Source organism: Ornithorhynchus anatinus, chromosome 11 (assembly GCF_004115215.2).
Source record: "Ornithorhynchus anatinus isolate Pmale09 chromosome 11, mOrnAna1.pri.v4, whole genome shotgun sequence".
NCBI lineage: Eukaryota > Metazoa > Chordata > Mammalia > Monotremata > Ornithorhynchidae > Ornithorhynchus > Ornithorhynchus anatinus.
This window is the reverse complement of record NC_041738.1, coordinates 2,906,776-2,930,333: the sequence shown is the minus strand read 5'-3', so window position 1 is coordinate 2,930,333 and position 23,558 is coordinate 2,906,776. Positions and strand designations below refer to the sequence as shown.

The window sequence follows — 23,558 nt, the reverse complement described above, 5'->3', positions numbered from 1 at the left end:
GGGGCCTGGAGTAAATCTCTCCTCCCCTGCCCAGTGGGTCTCTCCTGCTGCCAGACACCCTGACCCAGACTGACGGAAGCTGCAGAATCTTGATGGGCTGAGAGTGGAACATGCTCTGTGCCTGGAGTCGTGCCCTGACCAAAGTCAAGGGGACCGATCTAGAAGGGCTTCCTGAAGGAGGCGGGGATTTTAGTGGTCCAGAAGGAGAGGATTAATGAGCCTGGGGCCAAGGGCAGTCGAGAGGCCCCTGTGAGGAATGCGGAGAAAGAGGGGGGGACCCTTCCCAGGGAAGGAAGGTAGGTTTGCTTAAGGAGAGCAGAGAGCACAGCAGGGGAGAGGGAGAAGTTGGGTAGGTAAAAGGATATGGGGGTGGAGGTGGTTTTGATTTCGATTTCTCTTCAGGCATCAGGCCCGCGAGCAGGTTGGAAGCCAGGGGCTAGAGCTGTCCAGCCCGTCAGGTTCACCTGGATCACAGAAGTCCCTGAGAGAGGAAATCCACCACTCGCATGGGCACAGTGGCATTCGGTCATTCATACATTCAGTAGTATTTAGTGAGGGTGTACTGTGTGCAGAGCACTGTACTAAGCACTTGGGAGTGTACAATACAGCAATAGACACATTCCCTGCCCACAATGAGCTTACAGTCTAGAGGTGAGGAGGCAGACATCAATACGAATAAATAAATTACAGATATGGATGTAAGTGTTGTAGGGCTGGGAGGGGGGAAGAAAGGGAGTGAGTTAGGGCGATGCAGAAGGGAATGGGAGAAGAGAAAAGGGGGAGCTTAGTCTAGGAAGGCCTCTTGGAGGAGATGTGCCTTCAATAAGGCTTTGAAGGGGGGAGAGTCATTGTCTGTCGGATTTGAGGAGGGAGGGCGTTCCAGGCCAGAGGCAGGACGTGGGCTAGGATTCAGCAGTGAAATAGGCAAGATGGAGGCACAGTGAGGTTAGCACTAGAGGAGTGAAGTGTGTGGCTTGGGTTGTAAAAGGTGAGTAGAGAGGCAAGGTAAGAGGGGGCAAATGGGGGCAGCGGGAGCTGAGGGGACTCCACTGATGCCCCCTGTGCCGTGTCCTATACCAGGTGCTGGAGGTCCGGCTGACCAGGCGACGGGAGAGCCGGTGTGGCCGGAGAGGGGACACGGTGGAGAGGCTCCACAGGACGGTCGCAGAGGCATCTGGAAACACCACCCAGGGTAAGGGGCACTGATCCACTGAGTGGGGCGTGGACCTGATGGGGTGGGCCCGGCCGGGACACTGTTGAGCTGACCTTAGCAGCTTCTCAGTGGCCCCTTTCGACCGGCAGAGGCGAGGCTGCGGTTCCTAAGAGCGGTGACTCCGTGAGGAGGCAAAGGAGAGAGCCAAATGGGACAATTGCGGTCAAATCCGGGTGGTGCCCGGGAGGAGCCTGCCAGCCCTGACCCCTGGCCCCTGCTCCCTCATGGACAGCCCCAGTGGACACCCCAGAATGAGCAGGGAGCCTCCAGGGCAGGCGGGCAACCAGACAGGAACCCAAACAAGTCAGGTTACTGGTCTAAAAGGATGCTAATGCCCTCGGTCTCACCTTTCTATTCCTGGAGGCTGGGTGTCTTGGGATACTGGTGGTGGTCCCTGGGGGGCAGGAGTGCAGCCTCTGAGCCGGGGGAGTTGGAGGCGGGGGCTTGAGGGGCTTGAGGGGCACTTGGTGGGGAAGGGGGTGAGTCTGAGTTGGGGGAGATGACAAGGGCATGAGAAGGGGGATGAGGTCGGCCGACTCCAGGGTCACATTCTCCCGAGGCAGTTTGTGGATACGAGAAAATGTTGGAATCCGCGTGTTCCAGGAGGGAGAGAAGAGGAGGGGGACCATGGGAGGGAAGGGGGCTGGGGCCTGGGGATGCCCGGGGTTGTCAGAGTGACTCCCCAAATTCGAGGGAGGGGAGGGTGGTGGAGGGCAGGCTGGGTTGTGGTTGCTGGGGAACAGGGAAGGGCAGGGCAGTGGGGAGTCAAAATAGATTTGCGGGGGCAGTTGAATCTTACCGAGCCATGTTAGAGAAAGGGTTGGAGGTCAGGAGGCTGAATTGCAGGGGGAGCGGGCAGGAGAGGAAGGACAGTAGTCTTGGGGTTGGGCGAGGGAGAGGCTGAGGCAGGGAAGAGAGGTAGCCAGGTGGCGGGCAGAGAGCTGGACCTCAACCCTCTGACCTTCCCCAGCCCTCCCTACCCCTACCTCCCAACTACCACAGAGGAGTACCATTCCGGAGGCAGAGAAACTGAGGCCCGGCCTTGTCAGCCACTCAGCCGGGCCCGAACCCAGCTCAGCCTCCCTGACCCACGGACCAGACTGTGACGGGGGTGGCCCCAGGGCCGGTCCCCCAGCGGTTCGGTCCAAACGGCCACCTGCCTCCCTGACAGTCTCAGCTCTCCTTTGCAAAAGAAGCAATACTTTTACTTACATAACCTAGCCCTTCTCATTCCCTAACGCTCCCCAGGAGTGCTGGCACTAGGAGGTGATGGGGTTCGAGCAGGGGGGTTTGCACGTCGGACGGGGAAGCGTTTACATTTTGCAGTGCAATTTAAAAATAAACCTCGTTAATGATCTCCGCAAGGCAGAGCCCAACGCCGCATCTCTCTATCTCGTCGGGTCTGCCCCTTCGTGCCCCTGAAGCGAGGGGCTTGATGATGACGTGGTGCTCAAAGTGGGGGTTGGGGAGATGGAGTGGCTATTGGGGAATTATTTGGCGGGTAGGGGGCAGGGTCTGAGTGATGTTCGGGGAGCCGGGTATCTGACACTCACAGTCGGGAGTGATATCTGGAGACAGATTTGGGGTATTTGGAGGGGCGGTATCAGAGAGGCAGTGCCCAGGGATCGAATCGGGGGGCATGGTATTGGAGGATGGTTTGGGGGGCTGTACGAGTCGAAATGGACGTAGATTCGGAACGGGAGCTGCTGCCTGTGAGCTGGAGGGTCGGTGGGGTGGGGGCGAGGCTGTGCTGGGCCGTCACCCTGGAGTGGGGGGCCTGGAGGGGAGCAGCCCACCACTGCAGAGCCCTGCTTCTCCCCGGTCCAGAGATGGAGAGCCTGAGAGCTAGGCCTGCCCCGCCCCTCAACTCTGCCTCAGCCCAACTCGTACCCAGAGTGAGGCAGGGACCCAGCACGGCTTCCCTCCACCTGCCAGGAGGGAGCTGAGTGGAGGCCTTCCTGGAGGCAGGGGGTTGAACAAGATGAACTCTGTGCCCCGCCCCTGCAGGGTGGGTGGTCTCCGGGGGTGCACATTAGCCTTGGTGTTCGGGCACTGGATTCTGTGTCAGATGATGGAGCGCCAAGCCCTGCCCTCGGGGACTTTACAGTCTGAGCAGGGAGAATGACGGACTCTCCTCTTCCCCTTCTACCTATCTCTCCCTTCTCCCTTCCCTCTCTTCCCCCCATTCTCTCCCCCCTGCTCCCACCGCCTCTCTTCCTAATCCCTCCTGAAACTGCCCACCCCCCATATTCCAGCCCTCTTCCAGCAGAAGAGAAGAAAGGGAGAGAAAGAGAGCAAGAGAGAAAGGGAGAAAGGGAGGGAGGAAGGATGGATGGATGGATGGATGTAAGGCACAGGCAGGTGCTGTTAACTTCGTCCTCCCTAGGGTGAGGTGTTTGCCGGTTTTCCTGACAGAGCTACCGTGTATTGCTCAGCTCTGCTCTGGTTGGGTGCCTCCACGCCCTTCTATCACAGAGCAGCCGTCTCCCCTGGGAATCGGGGCTGCCGGGGACCTCGCAGACACGGACGGACAGAGACAGGGTCCCGGGTCCCTCCCCTACACAGCAGAGCTGCCGGCACAGACAGAAGGGGAGAGCAGCCGACTCCCCTACAGCTCTGGCAGCTCCTTCGCTTCCATCCCTCGTGACTCCCCGGGAGGGCCGAGGGTCTGGCAGGGGAGCCAGATGGTGCCAGTGGTGGGCAGGATGTGGCAAGACTCCAGCTGCCCAGGACTCACCCTCTTTCTTGTTTGGTGGGGAAGGCGGAGGCAGGAGCAGGCAGGAACGGGGGAGTCCCATTTAAACAAAAGAAAAATCCATAGGTCCTTACCTCCAGGGGTCAAAAACTTCCCCGTATCCCTCCACCCCCAGGGGAAGCCTGGTTTGGAGGTAGCCGTGCCCGGAGCGAGATGATGATCCATATAGGCAGGGGCAGAAAGAGAGGAAGACATCCATCATGGCAGCCACCAGAGCCAAAACAGGCATTCCTCTGCCTCCCCTCGACCAAGGCTTCTTGCACTGGAAGGGCCTTCCAGAAGTCATCTCGATCCGATCGGCTCCCCGTTGCTGGACCCGGATGCTTCCAAACCTAGGTGGCGGGGGAGGGTTCGGATCCCGGAGCCAGAGAGCTGAGGATTTTTGTTTTGGTTAAAGGAACCAAAGGAGGTGGGGGAATTGCAGCCACAGTAAAGTGCTAAAAGAGGAAAGGAAAGTGTTCATCAAAATGCTAAGAGCTGGAGGGGAGAAGTCTGGGCCTGCTATTATGGGATTGATTCACACAACCAGGGGAAGCAAGCGGTGGGATGGAAGGAATTATTGTTAAGCTCCTCGGCGGGGAGATCTAATGGACAAATGCAGCCATGCAGGGGGTGAGGGGTTTGGGCAGGGGCCGGGGTGGAGGGGGGCCGACATTTAATTGCTATTTCCCCTCCTAAGATATATCGCCTGCTTTTTGGGGGGCTGGGGACGGGGGTGTCAGTAGGGGGAAGGGAGGGCTGGGCAGGGGGTGGGGGCGGGAGTCTCCGGGGCCGGGAAGACACTCAAGTCCCGGAGAGGCGGAAGCGGCGGAGGAAGACGGGGGCTCGGGATGGGGGCACAGCCACTCCGTTGGCCTGGGGTTTCCGAAAGAAACTGCTCTTTTCCCAGACCCCGGTCAGAGGTTTGAATAAACATCCCACCCCCACCAGGACTCCGACCCACCTCAAATGCTGATCTGGCCAGTGCCCCCTGGACACCCTCCCCACCCCCCACCCCCAACCTCCAGTGGTTAGGGATGAACCATCCAACATCCACAACTTTCCATCTAGTTCCCCATCCTGGGCTGCCTCCGGCCTTCCAAAGGAAGGGATTTCTAGACTCCTTCCCCATGCTCTCCCCCAGCCCCCTCCCCAAGGGCCAAGCAGCGGCAAACAACAGGTAATGAGTGACAATTAGTGTAATGAGCTGTGCTGAAGGCCGAAGCCCCTCTTCTGCCTCCTCCACTGGGCCTCTCTCCCCACCTCCCCAGGTGTCTTCCCGGTGCACCGCTCGTGGCAAAAAAATCAGTGTTTATTTGTTGCCCGAGACTCCCTAAGCCTTCTGGGCCCAAGTGGCACACGTCGAACTTGCTCTTGGGCACGGGGGGGTGGAGACAGATGGGGGTGTTGTTGGCAGACAGACACACACACAAACACAAAAACCTCTCTCTCTCTCCCTCAATGGGACTATCCAGTGGGACCTCTGAGGTCAGAGAGCATGGCCCCTGGCGGAAGGATCACCCCGGACAAGTCTGGAGGGGTTTGCCGGGGAGGGATGCGGGGAGGCAGGGCTGGGGGAATGAGGAGGGAACACTGGCTTCCTTGTGCCCAGCCCAGCTCCTCTCCTCCCCGCCCTCCCTCCTACCCACTCCCTGGGCCCGCTGGGGAGCTGGGATAGCAGTCCTGGCTGGGTAGAGGGGCCCACCGGATTTCTCCGCATCTAGGCAGGAAATGGTGACACGCAAGTGATATATAAATTAGCCCACCTAGTTTCTGGGTATTTTAGGCACTTTTTGCACCTGGGCTCTGGGCCTGAGCCTTACTGCCAATTCCCTCTTGCGCCCGGGGGGTGGGGAGGTCTCTCTGTGAGTTTGAAGGGCGTCAGGTGGACCGAGGATCCCCAGGTCACCCCTGGATTGGAAACTCCTCACGGCAAGAATTGTGTTTCACGTTCCCAAGCCCCAAGGGCCGGGCCGCCCGGACCTGCGGTGACGCCGGCCCGTGAGCGGGCAGCGGGGCCTGGGTGCCGCAGAGAGCCGCGGGCGGCACCGTTAGCGGCTCGTCTCCCCCGGTGCTGTGGCCTCCCCGCCGGCCTCCCCCCGGGTCACCCCGCATCTGCTGACCGTGTGCCGGCACCCTTACTCCTCCGGCGGTTCCCTGCCCTTCAGCCAGGAGCTCAGCCCGTTTGCTCAGCTCTTCCTCTTTCCCTGCACTGTTTCTCACCGCCTTCCCCCCTCTCCCTGTGCCCCTCTCTCCCACTCTCTCCCCCGCCGGTCCCCCCTCTCCCCTTTCCCTGCTCTCTCTACCTCCTCTCCCTGCTCTCCCCACTTTTCCCGCTCCCCCCAGCCCTCCTCTACCCGCTTCCCCTCTCCTTCCTCTCCCCCTTTCTCCCCCTCCCACCTCTCCCTGCTCTCCTCCCTTCCATGCTCCCCCCACTTCTCCCTGCTCTCCCCCTTCCCCAGCTTCCCCTTTCCCTCTCTTTCCTCTCCCCCCTCCCCGGCCTCCGGGCCTCGTTCCCCCGGCTAAGTGGGCCTCGCCCCAAGGAAGGGGCTGCAGGTTGACCCCGTCTCTCCCTCTCTGTGTCTCTCGGTGTCTCTGTGACTCCGTGTGTCTCTGTCCGGGCCCGGCAGCGCCCGTGCCGCCGCCTGCTCCGTCGCGCCCCCTGCTGGCCGCCTGCGGGAAGGGCGACTACCGGGCACCACCGCCACCCGCACCTCTCCCTCCCGACCCTCCTCCTCCTCCCCGTCCTCCTCCTCCTCCTCTTCCTCCTCTTCCTCTTCCTCCTCTTTCCCCCTCCTTTTCTTCCTCCTCTTCTTCCTTCTCTTCCTCCTCCTTTCCCCCCTCCTCCCGCTTCTCCCCAACTCCTCTTCCTCCTCCTCTTCTTCATTCTCCTCATCCTCCTCCTTGTCCCCCTCCTCCCCTCATTTTCTTCCTCTTTTTCCACCTCCTCCCCAACTCCTCTTCTTCTTTCTCCTCTTCCTCCTCCTTCTCCCCCTCCTCCCCTCCTCTTCTTCCTCCTCCTTCTCCCCACCTCCTCTCCCTCCTCCTCTTCCTTCTCCTCTTCTTGCTCCTTCTCCTCCCCCTCCTCCCCTCCTGTTCTTCCTCCTCTTCTTCCTTCTGCTCCTCCCCCTCCTCTCCTCTTCTTCTTCCTCCTCCTCCTTTTCCCCAATTTCTCTTCCTCCTCTTCCTCTTCCTCTTCTTCCTCTTTCTTCCTCTTCTTTCTCCTTCCCCTCCTCTTCCTTCTTCCCCTCCTCCTCTTCTTCCTCAACAGGGAGGCCCCCCGATGCCCAGGCTTCCTCTGGCAGGTTCCCCTGGTTATTCCAACCTCCCCCATCTCCGTCTAGACGGCTGGGCCGCCTCCGCAGCCAGCCTCTCCCCTGGGAGGGAGGCTTCGGCACAGGTGGCTGGAGAGTCGGGGAGGGAGCGGGGTCTCTCAGATGCCCCCTCCGTGGGGGTAACTAGTTCCAGGAGGGTCTCTCAGATTACCCCCTACCCCCCACCCTTGCTGGTCTTGGCCTGCTGCCCCAACTCCTTTCTCTTCCCCGAGATGGAAATACTCGGGCTGGGTTCACTTTAGGAGGTCTCTCTTTCCCATTTGCTCGTCCCATTCTCTTTTCCACACTCCTGTTCTCCCTCTCGATGTGTGTCTCCGTCTCTCCTTTCTCTTCTGTCTCTGCTTTAGCTCTCCATGCCCAGCCCACAGCCAGCCAGACAACATCTGAATTCCTTCTCCCTGTATCTGGTTTCTGGAGAGCCCTCCCTCCTCCTGCCTCCCCCCGGCCCCCGCCCCGGCTCGCCCTCCCATCCAGCATGGCAGAGGCCTCGGCCTGGGGCACTGCCCTGTGCCCTCCACCCTCCTGAAGTTAGAGGTCAGAAAGCCCCGGGCCCTAGTCCTGCCCTGCCCCGTTGGTCCTCTTTTTTCCAGCTGAGATCTGGGGGTGGAGCCCCAGTGTTCCAGGGTGAGATCAGACCCACTCCGAGGCCTCAGCGGGCCTTGGGGTTGGGGTCCGGAACTCGTTGCCGGCCGGTAGGGCAAGATTCACTGTGCTGGGGGACCACCTGGGGAGAGGGGACTTGTCTTCCAAGCATCTTCCCAGCCCACCCAGTTGCTCTTCCCCCAGCCTCCTCAATAGCCTTGGTCTGCAGGAGAACCAGGAAAGATTAGGAATGGGCTAGGCCAGGCCGGGGCTGAGGCTGGGGACGGGGCTGGGCCAGGCCTGAAGCGGGACCAGGTCCAGCTTAACTCTCTCCTCTTTCTCCTTCCACCTCTCCCTTTGACTCTCCCTCCTCTATGCCCTCCTGTCCTTGTCTGGATCCCCCTGCCCTTTCAAATGCCACCTTCCCAGAAGCCCTCAGAAGAGCACTTCCAGGGTTCAGAATCCCTAGCGGCTGTTGCCCCGGCGACCTTGCAGGCCTGGAGATGGAAACCTCAGGTCCCTCCGTCCCTCTGGGTCCTGGGAGGCTACGATCCCCCACGCCCCCACCCTGCACCCCGTGCCTCGACCCCGCACCTTCCCGGCCAAGGAGCTGCTGGCTCCGGGCCCGGGGAGGGGTCCGGCCCGGCCCTGCCCGGCCACCTGGTCGCCGAACTCCCAATTAAGATGGTGTTTCTAGGTCCTCCTTACCCCCTCCCCCTGCCTCCCCAGCCCCATGTGGAGGCTACGGCCCCCGCCCCCGGTGCCCCCCGGCCCAATTACCGCCAGCGGCATTAACCCCTTGGTGCCCTGAGGAAACCAGAAGCCCGTTAATGGAATGTTAATTGGTCTAATGGGTTTCATGTCAACAAGTTCTAATGAGCTCCCGGCCTAATGAGCTCATTATTTTCTGAGCCTGTTTGTCAGTGTGTTGGGGAGCCCCAGGACCTGGGCTCTGGCCCCTGCCTCTAGTTGATCTCCCCATAGCTGTTTGGGGGCCCGGGGGTGGGGAGGGTCGTGCGAGGCTGGAGTTGGAGCAGACGGGCCCCACACAGGACCCCGGCCCGCCCCGGCCTGGACCCCAGGACCCAGAGCCCCTGGGTACGGGGCTGGAGCTGGGCGTGACCCAGGCCGGGGGCTAAGTCGGGGGATGGACCCCCAGTAACTGCTGTCTTTGTTCAGCTCTTACTATGGGCCGAGCATTGCTCTAAGCACTGGGGTAGATACAAGACGATGGGGCTTGGAAAGAGATTGTTGGGGGACGGTCACCATTTTGTTCCCAACTGGCGTGGCATGGAGGGACACCTCCCTCTATCCCTCTAGGATCATCCTAGCTGAGTTGAGGGAGAGGAGAGGGGCTTCCTAGAAAAGATGAGGAAGAGAAGGCCCAGTGCCAGAATGGGGAGAAGTTTGCTGAGCTGGGAGCGGGGAAAATTCAACACTGGAATGAGAGGATTTGGGTTCTCCAGCACAGGCCTCTCTCATCTCCATCTCTCCCTGTCTCTCCACTGGCCAGCTAGAGAGAGATGTCTCCTTACTGGGGGACCCCAGAGACAGTCCAGCCCATTCCCCCTGCCTCCAGTCAGGGCTGCTCTCCTAATGAACCCGGCCCAGTGGCAAAGCTCTTTTCCACCTCCCTAAACTGTCGGTTTACCCTAATACCTCTTGCTACCAGTCTCACCTCGATCCCCCTTGCTGTCTTTAAAGCCACTGCCCCTGGGGGAGACACCACCAATCTGCAGGCCTGCCAATGCCAGGGGTTCCCACCCGGGATGGGGCCACCTGTCCCGGCGGCCGCTGTTTCTGGGGCTCTTCCGTGTTCCACGGGGCTCCGAGGACGGCGCCCACATAGGTGTCTGCCCAGGCCCCTCTGCTGCCCCTGGGTCGGGGGCGGGGGATGGAAGAGCACAAAGCCCAGCCTGGCCCCCAGGGAACCCCCAAGAGCCATAACGGAGGGAGGGGCAAAAGGAGACGGTCAAAACACGAGCTCGCAAAGGGACTCATTAGAGGATTGTCATGATACTGGCCAGTTGGTCAGTTGGGAAGTGAGGGGAGGGGGGTGGCGTTGGGTGATGTGGGTGGGGCCGGGAAGATTTCTCCAGTCGGATCCCTCTTGATTATTATTTTCCGGAAGAACCTTTAAAAGTCCCCCCTGGGGAGGCTAATAGAAATAGAGCCCAAAACTGGGAGCCTGGACCCCCATCCTCATCCCAGCACCACCGCTAGGTTCTGTACGACCCCGGGGCAAGTCATTTAATAATAATAATAATCATTATTATGGTATTTGTTAGGCATTTACTATGTACCAAACACTGTTCTAAGCACTGAGGTAGATACGAGGTAATCAGGTTGTCCCACGTGGGGTTTACAGTCTGAATCCCCATTTTGCAGATGAGGTCACTGGAGCATAGAGAAGTTAAGTGCCTTGCCCAAGGTTACGCAGCAGACAAGTGACGGAGGCGGGATTAGAACCCACACTACTCCCAAGCCTGTGTGCTTTCCACAAAGCCACCTGCTTCAACTTCTCTAGGCCTCAGTTTTCCCTTCTGTAAAATGGGGATAAGATCTCTTTTCTTTCCTCCTCCCTCTCTCCCTCTTAGACCGTGAGCCCCATGTGGAACAGGGACTGAGTCTGATTTGATTATCTAACATCTACCCCAGCACTTAGCTAAGTGTCTGGCACTTTTTAAGGACTTAAGGTCATCATCGCTATGATTATTGGGCAGAGGGGACTTTGCAGGGCCTGGGGCCGTGGCTGGTACCGACCAGGACCCCCCAGACATCAGACCCTTTGAGGAGCACCTGTAGGAGGGACTGGGAAGGAGCTCCCGCTGTCCTGAGGCTCCAGGGCTGCTGGGGCAACTGCCCGAAGAAGACCATCCTGTGGTGGCCAGGGGACGGAGATTGGGGGTGCTCCCGGTGGACGGATCCCCCTGCAAGACCGGCTGGGTGCTGTGCCCGGCAGCTGACGTAGTTTCCAGTTCTAAATATTTCAGGTGGCCTGCAAGGGCCCCCCAAGCACCACGGTCTTTAGTTTCCGCAGGTGGCTGTGCCAGGCCGGCTCCGTTTCTGCGGGTGGCGCTGCCAGGCAGGCTCCGTTTCTGCGGCTGGTGCTACCAGACAGGCTCCGTTTCTGCGGGTGGCACTGCCAGGCGGGCTCCGTTTCTGCGGGTGGCTCTGCCAGGCGGACTCCGTTTCTGTGGCTGGAGCTGCTAGACGGGCTCCATTTCTGTGGCTGGCAGTGCCAGGCAGACTCTGTTTTCAGTTACCCAGGCTTCCTCTGGGAACAAGCACAATCAGAGAGCTGCTCTGGCGAGTTCCGCTCCGGTCCGCCGTCCGATAACGCCAGGCTCCTCCCGCCCCTCTGGGCAGGAGCAGCTGGAAGGGATCTCTCTCTCTCTCTGGGCAGCTGCTTCACCATGGCTGCTCCGAGCTGGGGTGGCATTGCCCTGCCTGGAAAGAGGAACCCACACCCGCCTTCCTTCCCTAACAGGACGTGTGGTGAGCAGGAGGTCCCGAGTCAGCTAAGAACTTGGAGACCCTCTGGGAGAAAATGAAGGGGAGCAGACGCATCCCCCCAACCTCCCCCACCCCCTGCCGTCACCCTGCCCGGACCTCCGCAGTCTCAGTCCTCACCCTCCCAACGCACCGGCCCAGGAAGTTGGAGGGAATCTCTGACTGACCCAGAAAGAAGAACTTAAAGGGACAAAGCAAACTTTACTAGTAAAAGGCCCCGGGCAGTCCAGAGACCTAAGGGTCACCCAGAGGGAGTGGCCCAGACTACTGCCCTCGTCTTTCATTCATTCATTCAGTCAGTCATATTTATTGAGCGCTTATTGTGTGCAGAGCACTGTACTGAGTGCTTGGAAAGTTACAGTTCAGCAACAAATAGAGACAATCCCTGCCCACAACGGGCTCACAGTCTAGAAAGGGAAGACAGACATCAAAACAAGTAAACAGGCATCAATGGCATCGATATAAATATAGACACATCATTAATAAAATAAATGGAATTATAAATATGTACAAGTGCTGTGGGGTGGGGAGGGGGGTAGAGCAGAGGGAGCGATTGGGGGCGATAGGGAGGGGGAACAGAGGAAAAGGGGGGATTAGTCCTGGAAGGCCTGGTAAAGCCAGAGTGGCTTCTCCTGGGGGTTCAGTTTCCCTAAGGGGTCAGGAGCCAGGGATTGCGGGGGGACCTCCGGGTTGTGCTCTGACACCTTCCACCCTGGAAAGCTGGTCCAGGGGGAGGCTCGATCAGTCAGCCCCTTTCCAGTTAGCCCTTTGGGAAAGCCCCAGGCTCGGGGGAGCAGGAGTCAGCTTGCCCTCCGACCAGCACTGCCCGAGATAATTAGCGCTTGACTGCCGGCTGCTGCGCCCATCGTATGCCCCTTACGGGGAGCAGCAGGCCTCTATCCCTCCTCTGTGGGATGCACCTCCATCCCCACTCTAGACTGTAAGCTCATTACGGACAGGGAACTTCTCTGCTAATTCTGATGGATCGTACTCTCCCAAACACACCACATAGTAGGTATTCAGTAAATACCATTGATTGATTAATTTGTGCCCCCATCCCCCCTTCTGCACCTCCCCATCCTCCTCTGGGTCCCCCACCCCCTCTCCACACCCCCATCCTCTCTTTCCCCAAGACCCCCAGCCAGGACAGCTTCCTCCCCTTCCCTACACCCCTGCTCCTCTCCTTCCATCCCCCTTCTCCCCAAGCCCAAACCCCCGGCCCCATCACGCCCCCAGCTTCAGAGAAGTCCGGCCCGGCACGAAGTCCCCCAGGCCCACTGCCCGCTAACCTCCTGACCGTCCCTCCCGCCCACAGATCCTCGATGTGAATCAACCCCATGATGCAACATGCCTCCCCAGCCCCCGCTCTGACGATGATGGCCACGCAGAATGCGCCCCCGCCAGCGTACCAGGACGCCCCGCAGGTGAGTGCGCCCCTCCCAGACCCCTCCCGCGTGAGACCCCATCCTCAGTTCCCCTCCCGGGAGAGAGGGCAGGAAAGGGACCCACCCACGCCCCCTCCCATTCGGGCCCACGCCATGAACCCGCGAACCTAGAGCAGTTCTCCAGTGGGTCCCCAGACTCAGGACCTCCCAGGACCCTGAGCCCATTCTTACTTTCCCCCAGACTGCTTTCTCATTGGTTTCCTGGCCTGAAAGGCCCTATCAGTCAATCCCCTGAAGCTCCCGTCGAGCAGCCCCCCTTCAGTTTATTCCTTTGGTTTTTTTATGGTATTTATTAAATGTTTACAAGGTACCTACCGCTGTGGCATATAAGCGATGATCAGATCGGATGCAGGCCCTGCCCGACATGGAGTGCAAAATGTAAGAGGAAGGAAGGATGGGTATCTTATTCCCACTGTACAGATGAGGGAACTGAGGCCCAGAAAGGTGAAGTGACTTGTCCAAGGTCACCCGGCAGGCCATTGGCAGAGCCAGGACTAGGACTTGGGTCTCCTGACTCCCAAACCCACTCTCCTTCCATCCCCAAGTCACAGGGGCTAACAAAGGCGACTGAGGCATGAACTGTCCAAAAGACTTGAGGGTTTTGAGAGGAGGGGGTTGGTTTGGTTTTACCGTATTTAAGTGCTTCGAACGTGTCTAACACGTCTAAGCACTGGGGTAGGTTCAGGTTAATTAGGTTGGACACAGTCCCTGTCCCGCATGGGGCTCATAGTCCAAGTAGAAGGGAGAACAGGGATTGAATCCCATTTTACAGTTGAGGAAACTGAGGCACAGAGGAATTAGGCGTTTTGCCCAAGGTCACACAGCAGATACAGGTGGAGTCAGGATTAGAACCCAGATCCTCTTACTCCCGGGCCCGTGCTCTTTCTACTAGACCATGACTTGAATTTCTCAACTACAGAGGAAGCAAAAAGCAAAAACTTTCCTCTGAGACTGGAGCAACTGTGTTAATAATCTTTCTCATTCTGCTAAGGGCAGCAGAACTGCACCCAATCTATTCAAATGCACGGGAGAATCTCACTTTGGAAAAGTAGGAATCTGCATAAAAAATTCCCAAGCCTCAAACCTTTCTTCATAAAAAATTAGTACCTTTTCAGGGAAAGTTGGTTCTATGCGATTGCATATTTGAAGTTTGGGAAATAAAATTATTACAGAAGATGTTTTTTGGTGGTTTAGCAAAAAAGCATCTTTGGTATGATCATTCCCACCCTATTCTAGAATGAACCATGCGGTGGTGTGAGAGAAAAGCCACTAATAATAAAATAGAGGTACTTTTTTGTTACCAGAGCACTGTCCTAAGCGCTTGGGAAAGTACAATGCAACACTAAAACAGACGCAATCCCTGCCCACATGAGTGCATCGTCCCCATCACACATACAGTTCCCAGTCTGAGGAGGAGGGAGAACCAGTATTGAGTCCACCTTTTACAGGTGAGGATATTGAGGCCCAGAGAAGTTAAAAGACGTGCCCAATATCACACAGCAGATGGGTGGCAGAGCTGGGATTAGAACCCAGGACCTCGGACTCCCAAGCCTGGGCTCTTTTCGCCAGACCTTGCTGCTTCCCCATCCCTCACCAGCCCCAGTTTCACCTAAAGTACTGGTTTGCCTGCCTCTTGCAGTCCAGCCCAGCACACTTTTCGGAGAAGAAGCTCCAGTGCAGGAATCGAAACCCTGGGAGCCAAAGGTTTAGACTGTGAGCCCGTTAATGGGCAGGGATTGTCTCTATCTTGTTGCCGAATTGTCCATTCCAAGTGCTCAGCACAGCGCTCTGCACATAGTAAGCGCTCAATAAATACTATTGAAGGAATGAAGGGTTGGCAAGCCAACCACCTGCTACCAACTCTATTCCAGCCTACATCCTTCCGATGTGTCGACTCAGGTCCCATCTCCGCCCTAACCGACTCTGTTGTCCAACTGCAGCGTCTCAGGCCCCAATCTCCTTAGGGTGGACACCAAGAGACCGGCCTGGAACATCCCCCTCACTGGCCCAGAGGCAGATTGCCTTCAGGGGCCAGGCCCTCCCGAAAGGCAAACCGAAACACAGTGTCCATGGGTCGTGCACTCTGGAGACAGTGCGGCCTAGGGGAAAGAGACTTGGTCTGAAAGTCAGGGAACCTGGGGCAGCTGTGTGTCCTCTCTAAACTGTGAGGCTCGTTGTGGGTAGGAATATGTCTGTTTGGCCTTATATTGTACTCCCCCAAGCACTTACAGTGCTTTGCACACAGTCAGCACTCAATAAATTCTATTGAATGGCTTGCTCCGTGACTTTGGCCGACCACTTAACCTCTCTGTTCTGCCTGCATGAAGGATGGAGGTCAGTTGACCCACTCTCCTTGCCTCCCTTTTAGACTTTTGAGCTCTGTGTGGGTCAGAGTTAGAGTTTATTCCTTCCACTCCCTAAATTTAGCAATTGCTCAATCCTTTGAGGTATTTTTTTGGATTTCCCCTCTGCACATAGCACCGTACCGAACGCTTGGGAGAGTACAATGGAACAAGTAGATCGATCCTTACCCTCAAGGAGCATACGGTCCTAGTAGGGGAGAGAGATGTTAAAATAAATTACAAATAGGAGGAAGTTATAGAGGACAGAGCTAGGAACATATGTACTCTGGTGGTGGGCACTGTAGGGGTGAGTATCAAACTGCTTAGGTGGTAAGTGTTTAATAAATATCCTCCTCAGTGGGAGGCTAGAACGGGGGCTGGACTCTGGTCCCACCTTCTGGGACATGGTGGTCACTCACTTCTGGGGAGAGTCGGGGGGTGGCAGACACGAGGGTCTCCAGCTTTGCTCTGAACCATCTAAATGAGCTGGTTTAGGGGATAGAGAAGAAGCGTGGCTTAGTGGATAGAGCCCGGGCCTGGGAGTTAAAAGGACCTGGCTTCAAATCCCAGCTCCCCCACATGTCTGCTGTGTGACCTTGGGGAAGTCACGTCACTTCTCTGGGCCGCAAGTTACCTCATCTGTAAAATGGGGATTCAGAGTGTAATCTAGTGTAATCTCTAGAATGTAAAATCACTGTGGGCAGGGAATGTCACTGTTTATTGTTGTACTTTCCCAAGAGCTTAGTACAGTGCTCCGCACTCAATGAACACAACTGAATGAATGGATGAGTGTGAGTGTGAGACCCATGTGGGACAGGCACTGCGTCCAAACTGATAAACTTGTAACTACCCCAGCACTTAGAACAGTGTTTGACAGAGTGAGCGCTTAACAAGTGCGATAATAATAATAATAATAGTCGATTAAATCAGGGGTGGGGCAGGGCTCCTGGTTGTGTGTAGCTTCAGTCATGGGCTGGACGGCGGCTAAGCTGTCCAACCTTCCTTTCACACCCCTGTTCTGTCTCAGCACTGTTCAGCGTCCCGCTTTCAAAGCCCCCACTTCGCTACCGGGCCAAATCTTTCTGCTGGTCAGAGCACCTGGGCAGGGGCCTCGGGACCCCCTTCCCCTCCGCTGCCGTAATCGACCGGTCCGGGGGACCCTGCCTCGATCCCTCTTTCCTTTCTCCTCCCACGTCCTCACCCAGTTGCCCATTGGCGTTTTTGCGGGTCGTCCGGCTCCTCTCCCTCGGGAGCGGACGGGGGCCATGGGGAGATTTAGGTTAGAGATCAGGAAGAACTCCCGGGTGGCTTCAGCTGCTCTCGCTCTCCTCAAAGCTGCAAGAGGTCTTGTCTGAGACCCTGTTTGTCTGGGCTGCCTTAGAGCCACTTGTAAAACAGTTTTCAGAAATCATTAGGTTGGAGCACTGGGATTCGCTCCCGTTATTATTCACCCTTCCTTCATCTCTCCAGCACTTTCTCGTACATAGCCGTAATGTATTTATATTACTGTCTGCCGCCCCCTGAAGACCGTAAGCTCGTCGTAGGCAGGGAACATGTCTCTCGTTTTGTTATATTATTCTCTCCCAAGCGCCTAGTAAGGGCTTTGTACATAGTAAGCCCTCAGTAAATGTGATTGATTAAGCAGTCTGAACAGGTTTCACCCACATTTCCCCTCCCCTTCTCATTCTGAAATTACTGCTAACATTATTGACTATCGCCCAGGACTGCACTAAGAGTAGGGGTAGAGAAGAGTCTCTCCGTTCTGATCCAGTCCTTGCCCTTCACAGTCAGAGAGAGGGTGAGCAGGCACTGTACCCCCATTTTACAGATGGGGAAACCGAGACCGGGGGAGCTAATGCAGTTTGCCCAGGGTCACCCAACAGTACAATGTCCGAGCCGCCCCTCCCTCTCCCCACCCCTGCCACATCCTCCTACCGTACTGGGGTTAAAAGTCCATTCCGAAAGGGAAGCTGGAGAGTCACGGTAAATTCAGTATTCCCTGCTGCTGCTTTCCCTTGGGCCAGGCCTGGACCTATTTTCGTGGCTGCCCTAGGGATGAGGGCGTTCATTCGGTCGGTCCTATTTATTGAGCGTACTTACTGTGTGCAGAGCACTGTACTGAGGGCTCGGGAGAGTACAATTCAACAATAAACAGACACATTCCCTGCCCACAGTGAGCTTACAGGATGGGGTGGGGTTGGGGGGGAGGAGGGGAAGACTGGAGGAGTCAAGGAGATCCGTTCTAGGTCCACGATTCTCGGAAAAACAAAATTCCTTGAACTCGGGCCAAGTTGGTCTATGCCATTGGATTTTATTCTGGGTTCTGAGGCAGTAGGAGACTGTGAGCCCATCTTTGGGCAGGGATTGTCTCTATCTGTTGCCGAATTGTACATTCCAAGAGCTTAGTACAGTGCTCTGCGCATAGTAAGCGCTCAATAAATACGATTGAATGGACACCTAGTAGGATACTAATAATGATAATGGTATTTGTTAAGCACTTACTATGCGTCAAGCACTGTTCTAAGCGCTGGGGTACAAGATTATCAGGTTGTCCCACGTGCAGATCACAGTCTTAATCCCCATTTTACAGATGGGATAACTGAGGCACAGAGAAGTTAAATGACTTGCCCAAAGTCACATAGCTGACAAGCGGAGGAGCCGGGATTAGAGCCCACGGCCTCTGACTCCCAAACCCGTGCTCTTTCCACTAAACCATGCTGCTTCCTTAAGGGTGCTTAGGGAATGCTTCCCTGGAGAAGGATGGGGAATTTAGCTAGGGAAATCAGCCCTCTTCAGAAAGTGCCTCCCGCAAACTTTGACCTCTCTGGGAGGAAATGTAGGAAGGGGCAAGAGAGTGGGCCAGGGACCCCTAGGCAGAGTGCGGAGAATGGGGAAAGAGGACATTTCCCTTCTGGCCCCTCGAGTCAACTTGAAGATCCTGGGACTCTCCCGTCTCCCATACCCTGCCTCTGCCACCCTAGTTTCTCAGCCCAAGCCCCTCCTCCAGCTGAAGTGACAGCTGCCCGTGCCGCCACCGAGATCCAGCTGCTGGAGACAAGCTTTCTGGCTCGAAAAGGAAATCTATTTTGAGAGAACCTCTCATTGCCCCGACCCATAAGGAAATGCAGAGTTTGCCGAATTGGGAGCTTTTTAAATCTGAGTCATCATCCCCCTGCAGCCCACGTATCCCCCCACCCGCCTCAAGACAATAACAGCCGCCCAGCTGCTGCTGCCCCTTGGGATGCCGGGAAGGAGCCGGCTGCGTCTCCCCTTCCAATCGCTCTCTTTCCAGGTCTGCGGCGGTCCGCCCAACCGGCCCGGGGCCGAAGGGGAGCAGGGGCAGCCTTTGCCGAAACAGACTCCACACTCTTGACCGGCAGGGCTGGATGATGTGCCACTTGACTGTGCCTCAGACTGGCATCCCCACTCTCTAAAGGAGAGGAGTCTCAGGGCGTTCCTTCAGCGGGGGTTGGGGTGCAGTCAGACTTTACCCCTGTCTGCTGACATCATCCCACTCCCCCTCACCCTCTTGCAAGTGGGAGAAGGGAAGAATCGGGTAAATTCATTCGAAGCTCCAACAAGAAATAGCAGCCACCCCAGAGAAAGGGGTGGTCCTGGGGCTCCTCCCCGCTCCAAGAAGGTTGCCCTGGGTCCAAGCACCGCAACCTTCCCCACATTCTAACATGACACTGACCCCCACCCCCGCTGCTCCTGAAGGAGGGGAAAGGAGGGAAGAAGAGAGGGGTGATGGGGGCCCCAGAAAGGTCACCCCTGAACTCTCCCTCCTGTATTCCCCTCCCTCCACCTCTGCATCCATCCATTAATAGTGACCAGCCTGGATGAATGGGGGAGAGAGTTCCTACAGGGAGGGGCAGGTGCCTAGATTGGTAGGTCCTCCTCATTTACAAGTCCGTGAAGACACACACACAACTACACAATCCTGAGGACACAGCCAGTTGAGGTCACTCACACACACACATTCATTCATTCAATAGTATTTATTCAGCGCTTACTATGTGCAGAGCACTGTACTAAGCGCTTGGAATGTACAAATCGGCAACAGATAGAGACAGTCCCTGCCCTTTGATGGGTTTACAGTCTAATCGGGGGAGACGGGCAGACAAGAACAATGACAATAAATAGAGTCAAGGGGAAGACACATCCACTCCCTGGGAGATCCACAGTGTAGCAATACGCAACCGCAATCAATCAATCAATCAATGGTATTTATTGAGTGCTTAGTATATACAGAGCACTAAGCTAAGCGCTTGACAGTATACAGTATAACGGAATTAATAATAATAATAATAATGTTGGTATTTGTTAAGCGCTTACTATGTGCCGAGCACTGTTCTAAGCTCTGGGGTAGACACAGGGGAATCAGGTTGTCCCACTTGGGGCTCACAGTCTTAATCCCCATTTTACAGATGAGGTAACTGAGGCACCGAGAGTTAAGTGACTTGCCCAAAGTCACACAGCTGACAAGTGGCAGAGCCAGAATTCGAACCCATGACCTCTGACTCCAAAGTCCGTGCTCTTTCCACTGAGCCACGCTGCTTCTCTAGCAGACTCGCTCCCTACCCAAAACAAACTTGCTGCCTAGAGGATGTGCACAGATGCACACCCACAAAGACACACACAGACACCCACGCACACACACAGCACGGGTGTGGCTGGGCCCGGATACGGATTCTGGCCGGACCCACGCTACATCGGCCCCCGCCCTCCCATCCCTGTCTTCTCTCCGCAGATGACGGCGACCCCCCAGCCACCCAGCAAGGCCCCGGCCGGGCACATCTCCGCGCCCTCGGCTGCCGCCAGCACCCCCGTGCCCAGCGCCCCCATCGACCCACAGGCCCAGCTGGAGGCCGATAAGCGGGCCGTGTACAGGTAGGAGGCCTGGACACGCAGCCAGGACACGCAGAGACAGACAGAAATGAGAGACAGGGAGAGAGAGAGAGAGAGTCAGGCCTCCCCGGGCCCCAAGGCCAGTTGGGGAGGTGCCCCAGGGTGGCAGACTGGGCTTTCTGATCCAATCAGGGCAGGGTGAGGGCAGAAGAGCCCCTCTCCGCCCCAGCTTTCCCTTCCCCCGACCCCCATTTGGGGTCGGGGGAGCAGAACTCGGTCCAACCCTCTGGCTCCCTCCCCTCCCCCCAGGCCGAGAGCAGATTATCCGGAGGGTTTAATGATGGGGGCAGTGTGAAGCTGCCCGCAGATTTCCCATCACATTTCCCGTGTCATATTGGGGGCTTGTTGGTGTCTCCAGGGAGCTGGTCAATGTCCCACGGGCCTGGGTGTGCGATTGGAAGCGACTGGCTGTACATGGTGAGGGGTGCATATCTGTATGTGCGTGTCTCGGGGAGAGAGTGCGGGCAGGCGGTATTTGGGTGTAACTGAGTGGGGAGTGTGCGTGTGTCTCCCTGGGTCTGCACGGAGAGGGTGCATGTGTCTGTGAGGAGTGTGCCTTTCTTTGAGCGGGTCCCTATGCATGGTAGCGTGCAGGGCCTGATGTCAATAGTGTGGCCAGACCCAAAAGAGAACCAGGGGAGCAGATCAGCGGTTCCACAGTAAGGGGAATGGGAGGAGGAAGAAGAGGAGGAGGAGGAAGAGAGAGAAGGCGGGGAAGAGGAGGATAAGGGGAAAGAAGGGGAAGTGGAGAAGGTAGGAGAGAGGAAGGAAGGGGAGAAGGGAAGGAGAAGGAAGGAAAGGGAAGCAGAAGAGGCGAGAGGGAAAGATGAGGGCGGGGGGGTCAGGGGGCGATGTGGGAGAAAGTGAATGAAGACAAGACGGGAGGAAGGGAAAGCCGAGAAGGCCGGGGAGAGGGGAGCAGGGAGGTGGAGGTGACTGCTGCTGGGATCGCTGTGGCTATTTCGGCTCCCTTGGAAAACCAGCTGCCCTCCCTGGTTTCCTGAAATCGGGGCGAGTGGCCCCTCCCCCCACAGGTCAGCAACAAGTGCTTTCCATCCGAACCCAACTCCACAGAAACAAGCGGGCCTGGAGGGCGGTGACTGCTGCTGCTTTGCCCAAAGAGCGCAGGCCCATGCCTGGCCCCTGGCACCATCTCCTCTCTCAGTGGCCAGGCCCTCTGTGCCCTCCCACCCGTCACTGCCCTTTCCACTCCCCCGGCCTCCGTATCTCTGCCCGCACTGAGCTGAGGAATTGTGGGGGGCAAAGGGGAAGGAGAAGAGCCGGCTTGAGACCCAGCGATTTTAATTAGATTTTCCTGCCTCTGGCCAGTGGCTAGACCCCAGCCCACACCGGGGAGTTGGCATTTCAGGCCAATAAATTCAACAGGAGCCCAGTGGGCCCTGGTTCACCCTGGACCCCGGCCAGACACGTGGTGGCTCCTTCCCCCCCTCCACTCCAGCCCCCTGAGGCGGGGAGGGGGCTGGAGCAGTGGAACCTCATCCTTTCAGATATGCATAGGGCCATCCAGGGAAGAGCCAGGGAGCAGCGGGCTGCGGAGTGGCAGGGGGGCCAGAGAGGAGACGGTGAAAAGCGGTTGGGGGGAGAGGGGTGGGTGGTAGATGGGCAGAGCCCGTCTGCACGCAGTGTGTCTTGTGAGCAGCTCACAGAGGGTGGGGGTGCTGAGGGGGGGTGGGGGGTGGTGTGTGATGCCAGGAGGCTTCGTTGTGCTAATGAAATGTATCGCTCCCCTCAGATGCGGCAGGAAAGGGGGTGGGAGGGGAGGTGTTGGCTCTAATTGGATCCGACCGGAGAACGGAGGAGCTAATCAACTCGGTGGCAGTGAGCGAGGGGACCTCTGGGCTCCGATAGGTGACGGCAGGGGAAGCCGAGCTGATCCGTCAGGGCGCTCCCCCGAGGGCCGGCGATTCCCCAAGTGGCTGGTCATTGCTTCCGGTAGCTGGACAGCCACCGGGCCGGTGGGCAGCAGGGCTGGGTTGGGGGTGCGGGCCGGCTGGGGACATGAGAGCTGATGAGGAGGGGCTGTGCCCGCCCCGCAACCGCCCACGGGGTGCAAACAGAAGCCTGGCCAGCTTCGGTGGCTTTCCAGGTCACCCCTTCCAGCTGTCTCTGTAGCCTCAGCTTCCAGCCCTGGGTTCCAAACCCCTGGCCAGGGGTGGGGCCATCTCTGCCTGGTCTGAGAAAGAGGGAAGTGAGAAAAAAGAGGGTATCGGGCAGCCCGGAGGAGGCCGGAACGTGCTCCCCGTCCCCTGAGGTGGAGCAGAAGCTCCCTATGAGCAGGGAACGCTCACTTCTTTGTCTTGGACTTCTCCGTCGTTCAGTAAGACACACCATCCTCAGTTGGAGTTCAGTAAAAATTATTACTGCTGCTGGGAAACCGGAGGGGGTATGGCCCCTGTGGGAAAATCGTCTGGGGGAGAGGGGGAGTTGCTCCCATAGGCAGAGTGGGGTTGGCCACGGAAGAGCGCTGTGGGAGGAACCGCCCGGGGAGGGACCGACGGGAGCCGAAGTTCGGCCTGGTGCCGGTCCCCGACCCAAACCGATGGGACCGGTCTGACCCCGGCTCTTGTGCTTGCCTGGTGGCGGGGCGGTGGGTAGCGAAGCAGCTGAAGATTTGCTCTTTCCCAGCACTTTGGTCCCAGGGCGTGGGCAGAGGAGGGACTGGGAACATGAGGGTGGCTTGCGTGCGGCTTCACACTGCTACCCCCAGCCTCAGCTCTGGCATTATTCATCGGAAGGTGTTGGAGCTGGGGCCCGAAGGAAAGTGCCGGCCGGCCAGACCGGGGACACGGGGAGGGCCACCCCTGCCCCATCCGGAGGAGGACGTGGCAGGGCCGGCTCCTTCCGGGACATCGCGCTCCCTTCTGGGCTGCCCCTGATGTCTACACAGCCAGACACACACTCCCGGGGGCACCCACGGGAGCGGAGAGGACCACCCCATCGCTCTGTCATTGGAGAGATACCTTTGGGAGTCGGTCCTGTTGCGGGGGGCCCTGCGGGCGGGGGATCAACAGCTGCCCCTATGGACCGGGGGTCTTCTGGGGGCAACAAAAGGGGGGGCAGAGCTGGAGGGAATCCAAGGGATTGCGGCGGCTGCAGCTGGAAGGAGCCAGGAAATGAAGTATGCGTCCGCTCAACCTGTAACTTAGAGGTGCCGGACAGTCCCAGGATTGAACAAGGAGAGCACTGAGGGGACCGGAGACAGAGAGCCAAGACTCTCCGGTGAAGGCACCGTGATGGGGGAAGCCCAGGATGGGTGAGGAGGGGGTGGAGGGGGAGCCCCAGGTGGGTGAGAGTAGCAGGGAGAGGAAGGAGCGGCCCGAGAACGAGAGTCCCAGTCAAGTATCTGGGAGGCACTGTGTCTGGGGAGTTGGAGAGGACTGGAAGTGTTGCCGTGGGTATGGGGAAATGGGGGGGATGACCACTGGGCACTGGGGTTCTGGGAGGCAGTCTCACACTGCAGGTCAG

The 23,558-nt window shown here is 57.7% G+C and overlaps 1 protein-coding gene across 4 annotated transcripts in view; it reads left to right on the top strand.

The window, feature by feature from the left end:
• Positions 1 to 23,558, top strand: part of PKNOX2 (PBX/knotted 1 homeobox 2) — a 127,777-nt gene that overhangs the window by 67,708 nt on the left and 36,511 nt on the right. For 2 of the 4 annotated variants that reach the window (XM_029076055.1, XM_029076057.2), the window contains 3 exons: positions 1,081 to 1,192; positions 12,693 to 12,801; positions 19,915 to 20,054. In XM_029076055.1, coding sequence (XP_028931888.1) covers positions 12,715 to 12,801; positions 19,915 to 20,054 — 227 coding nt within the window. In that variant the 5' untranslated portion in view covers positions 1,081 to 1,192; positions 12,693 to 12,714. The remainder of the gene's footprint in view (positions 1 to 1,080; positions 1,193 to 12,692; positions 12,802 to 19,914; positions 20,055 to 23,558) is intronic. The other 2 variants (XM_029076062.1, XM_029076059.1) reach the window with 2 other exon arrangements.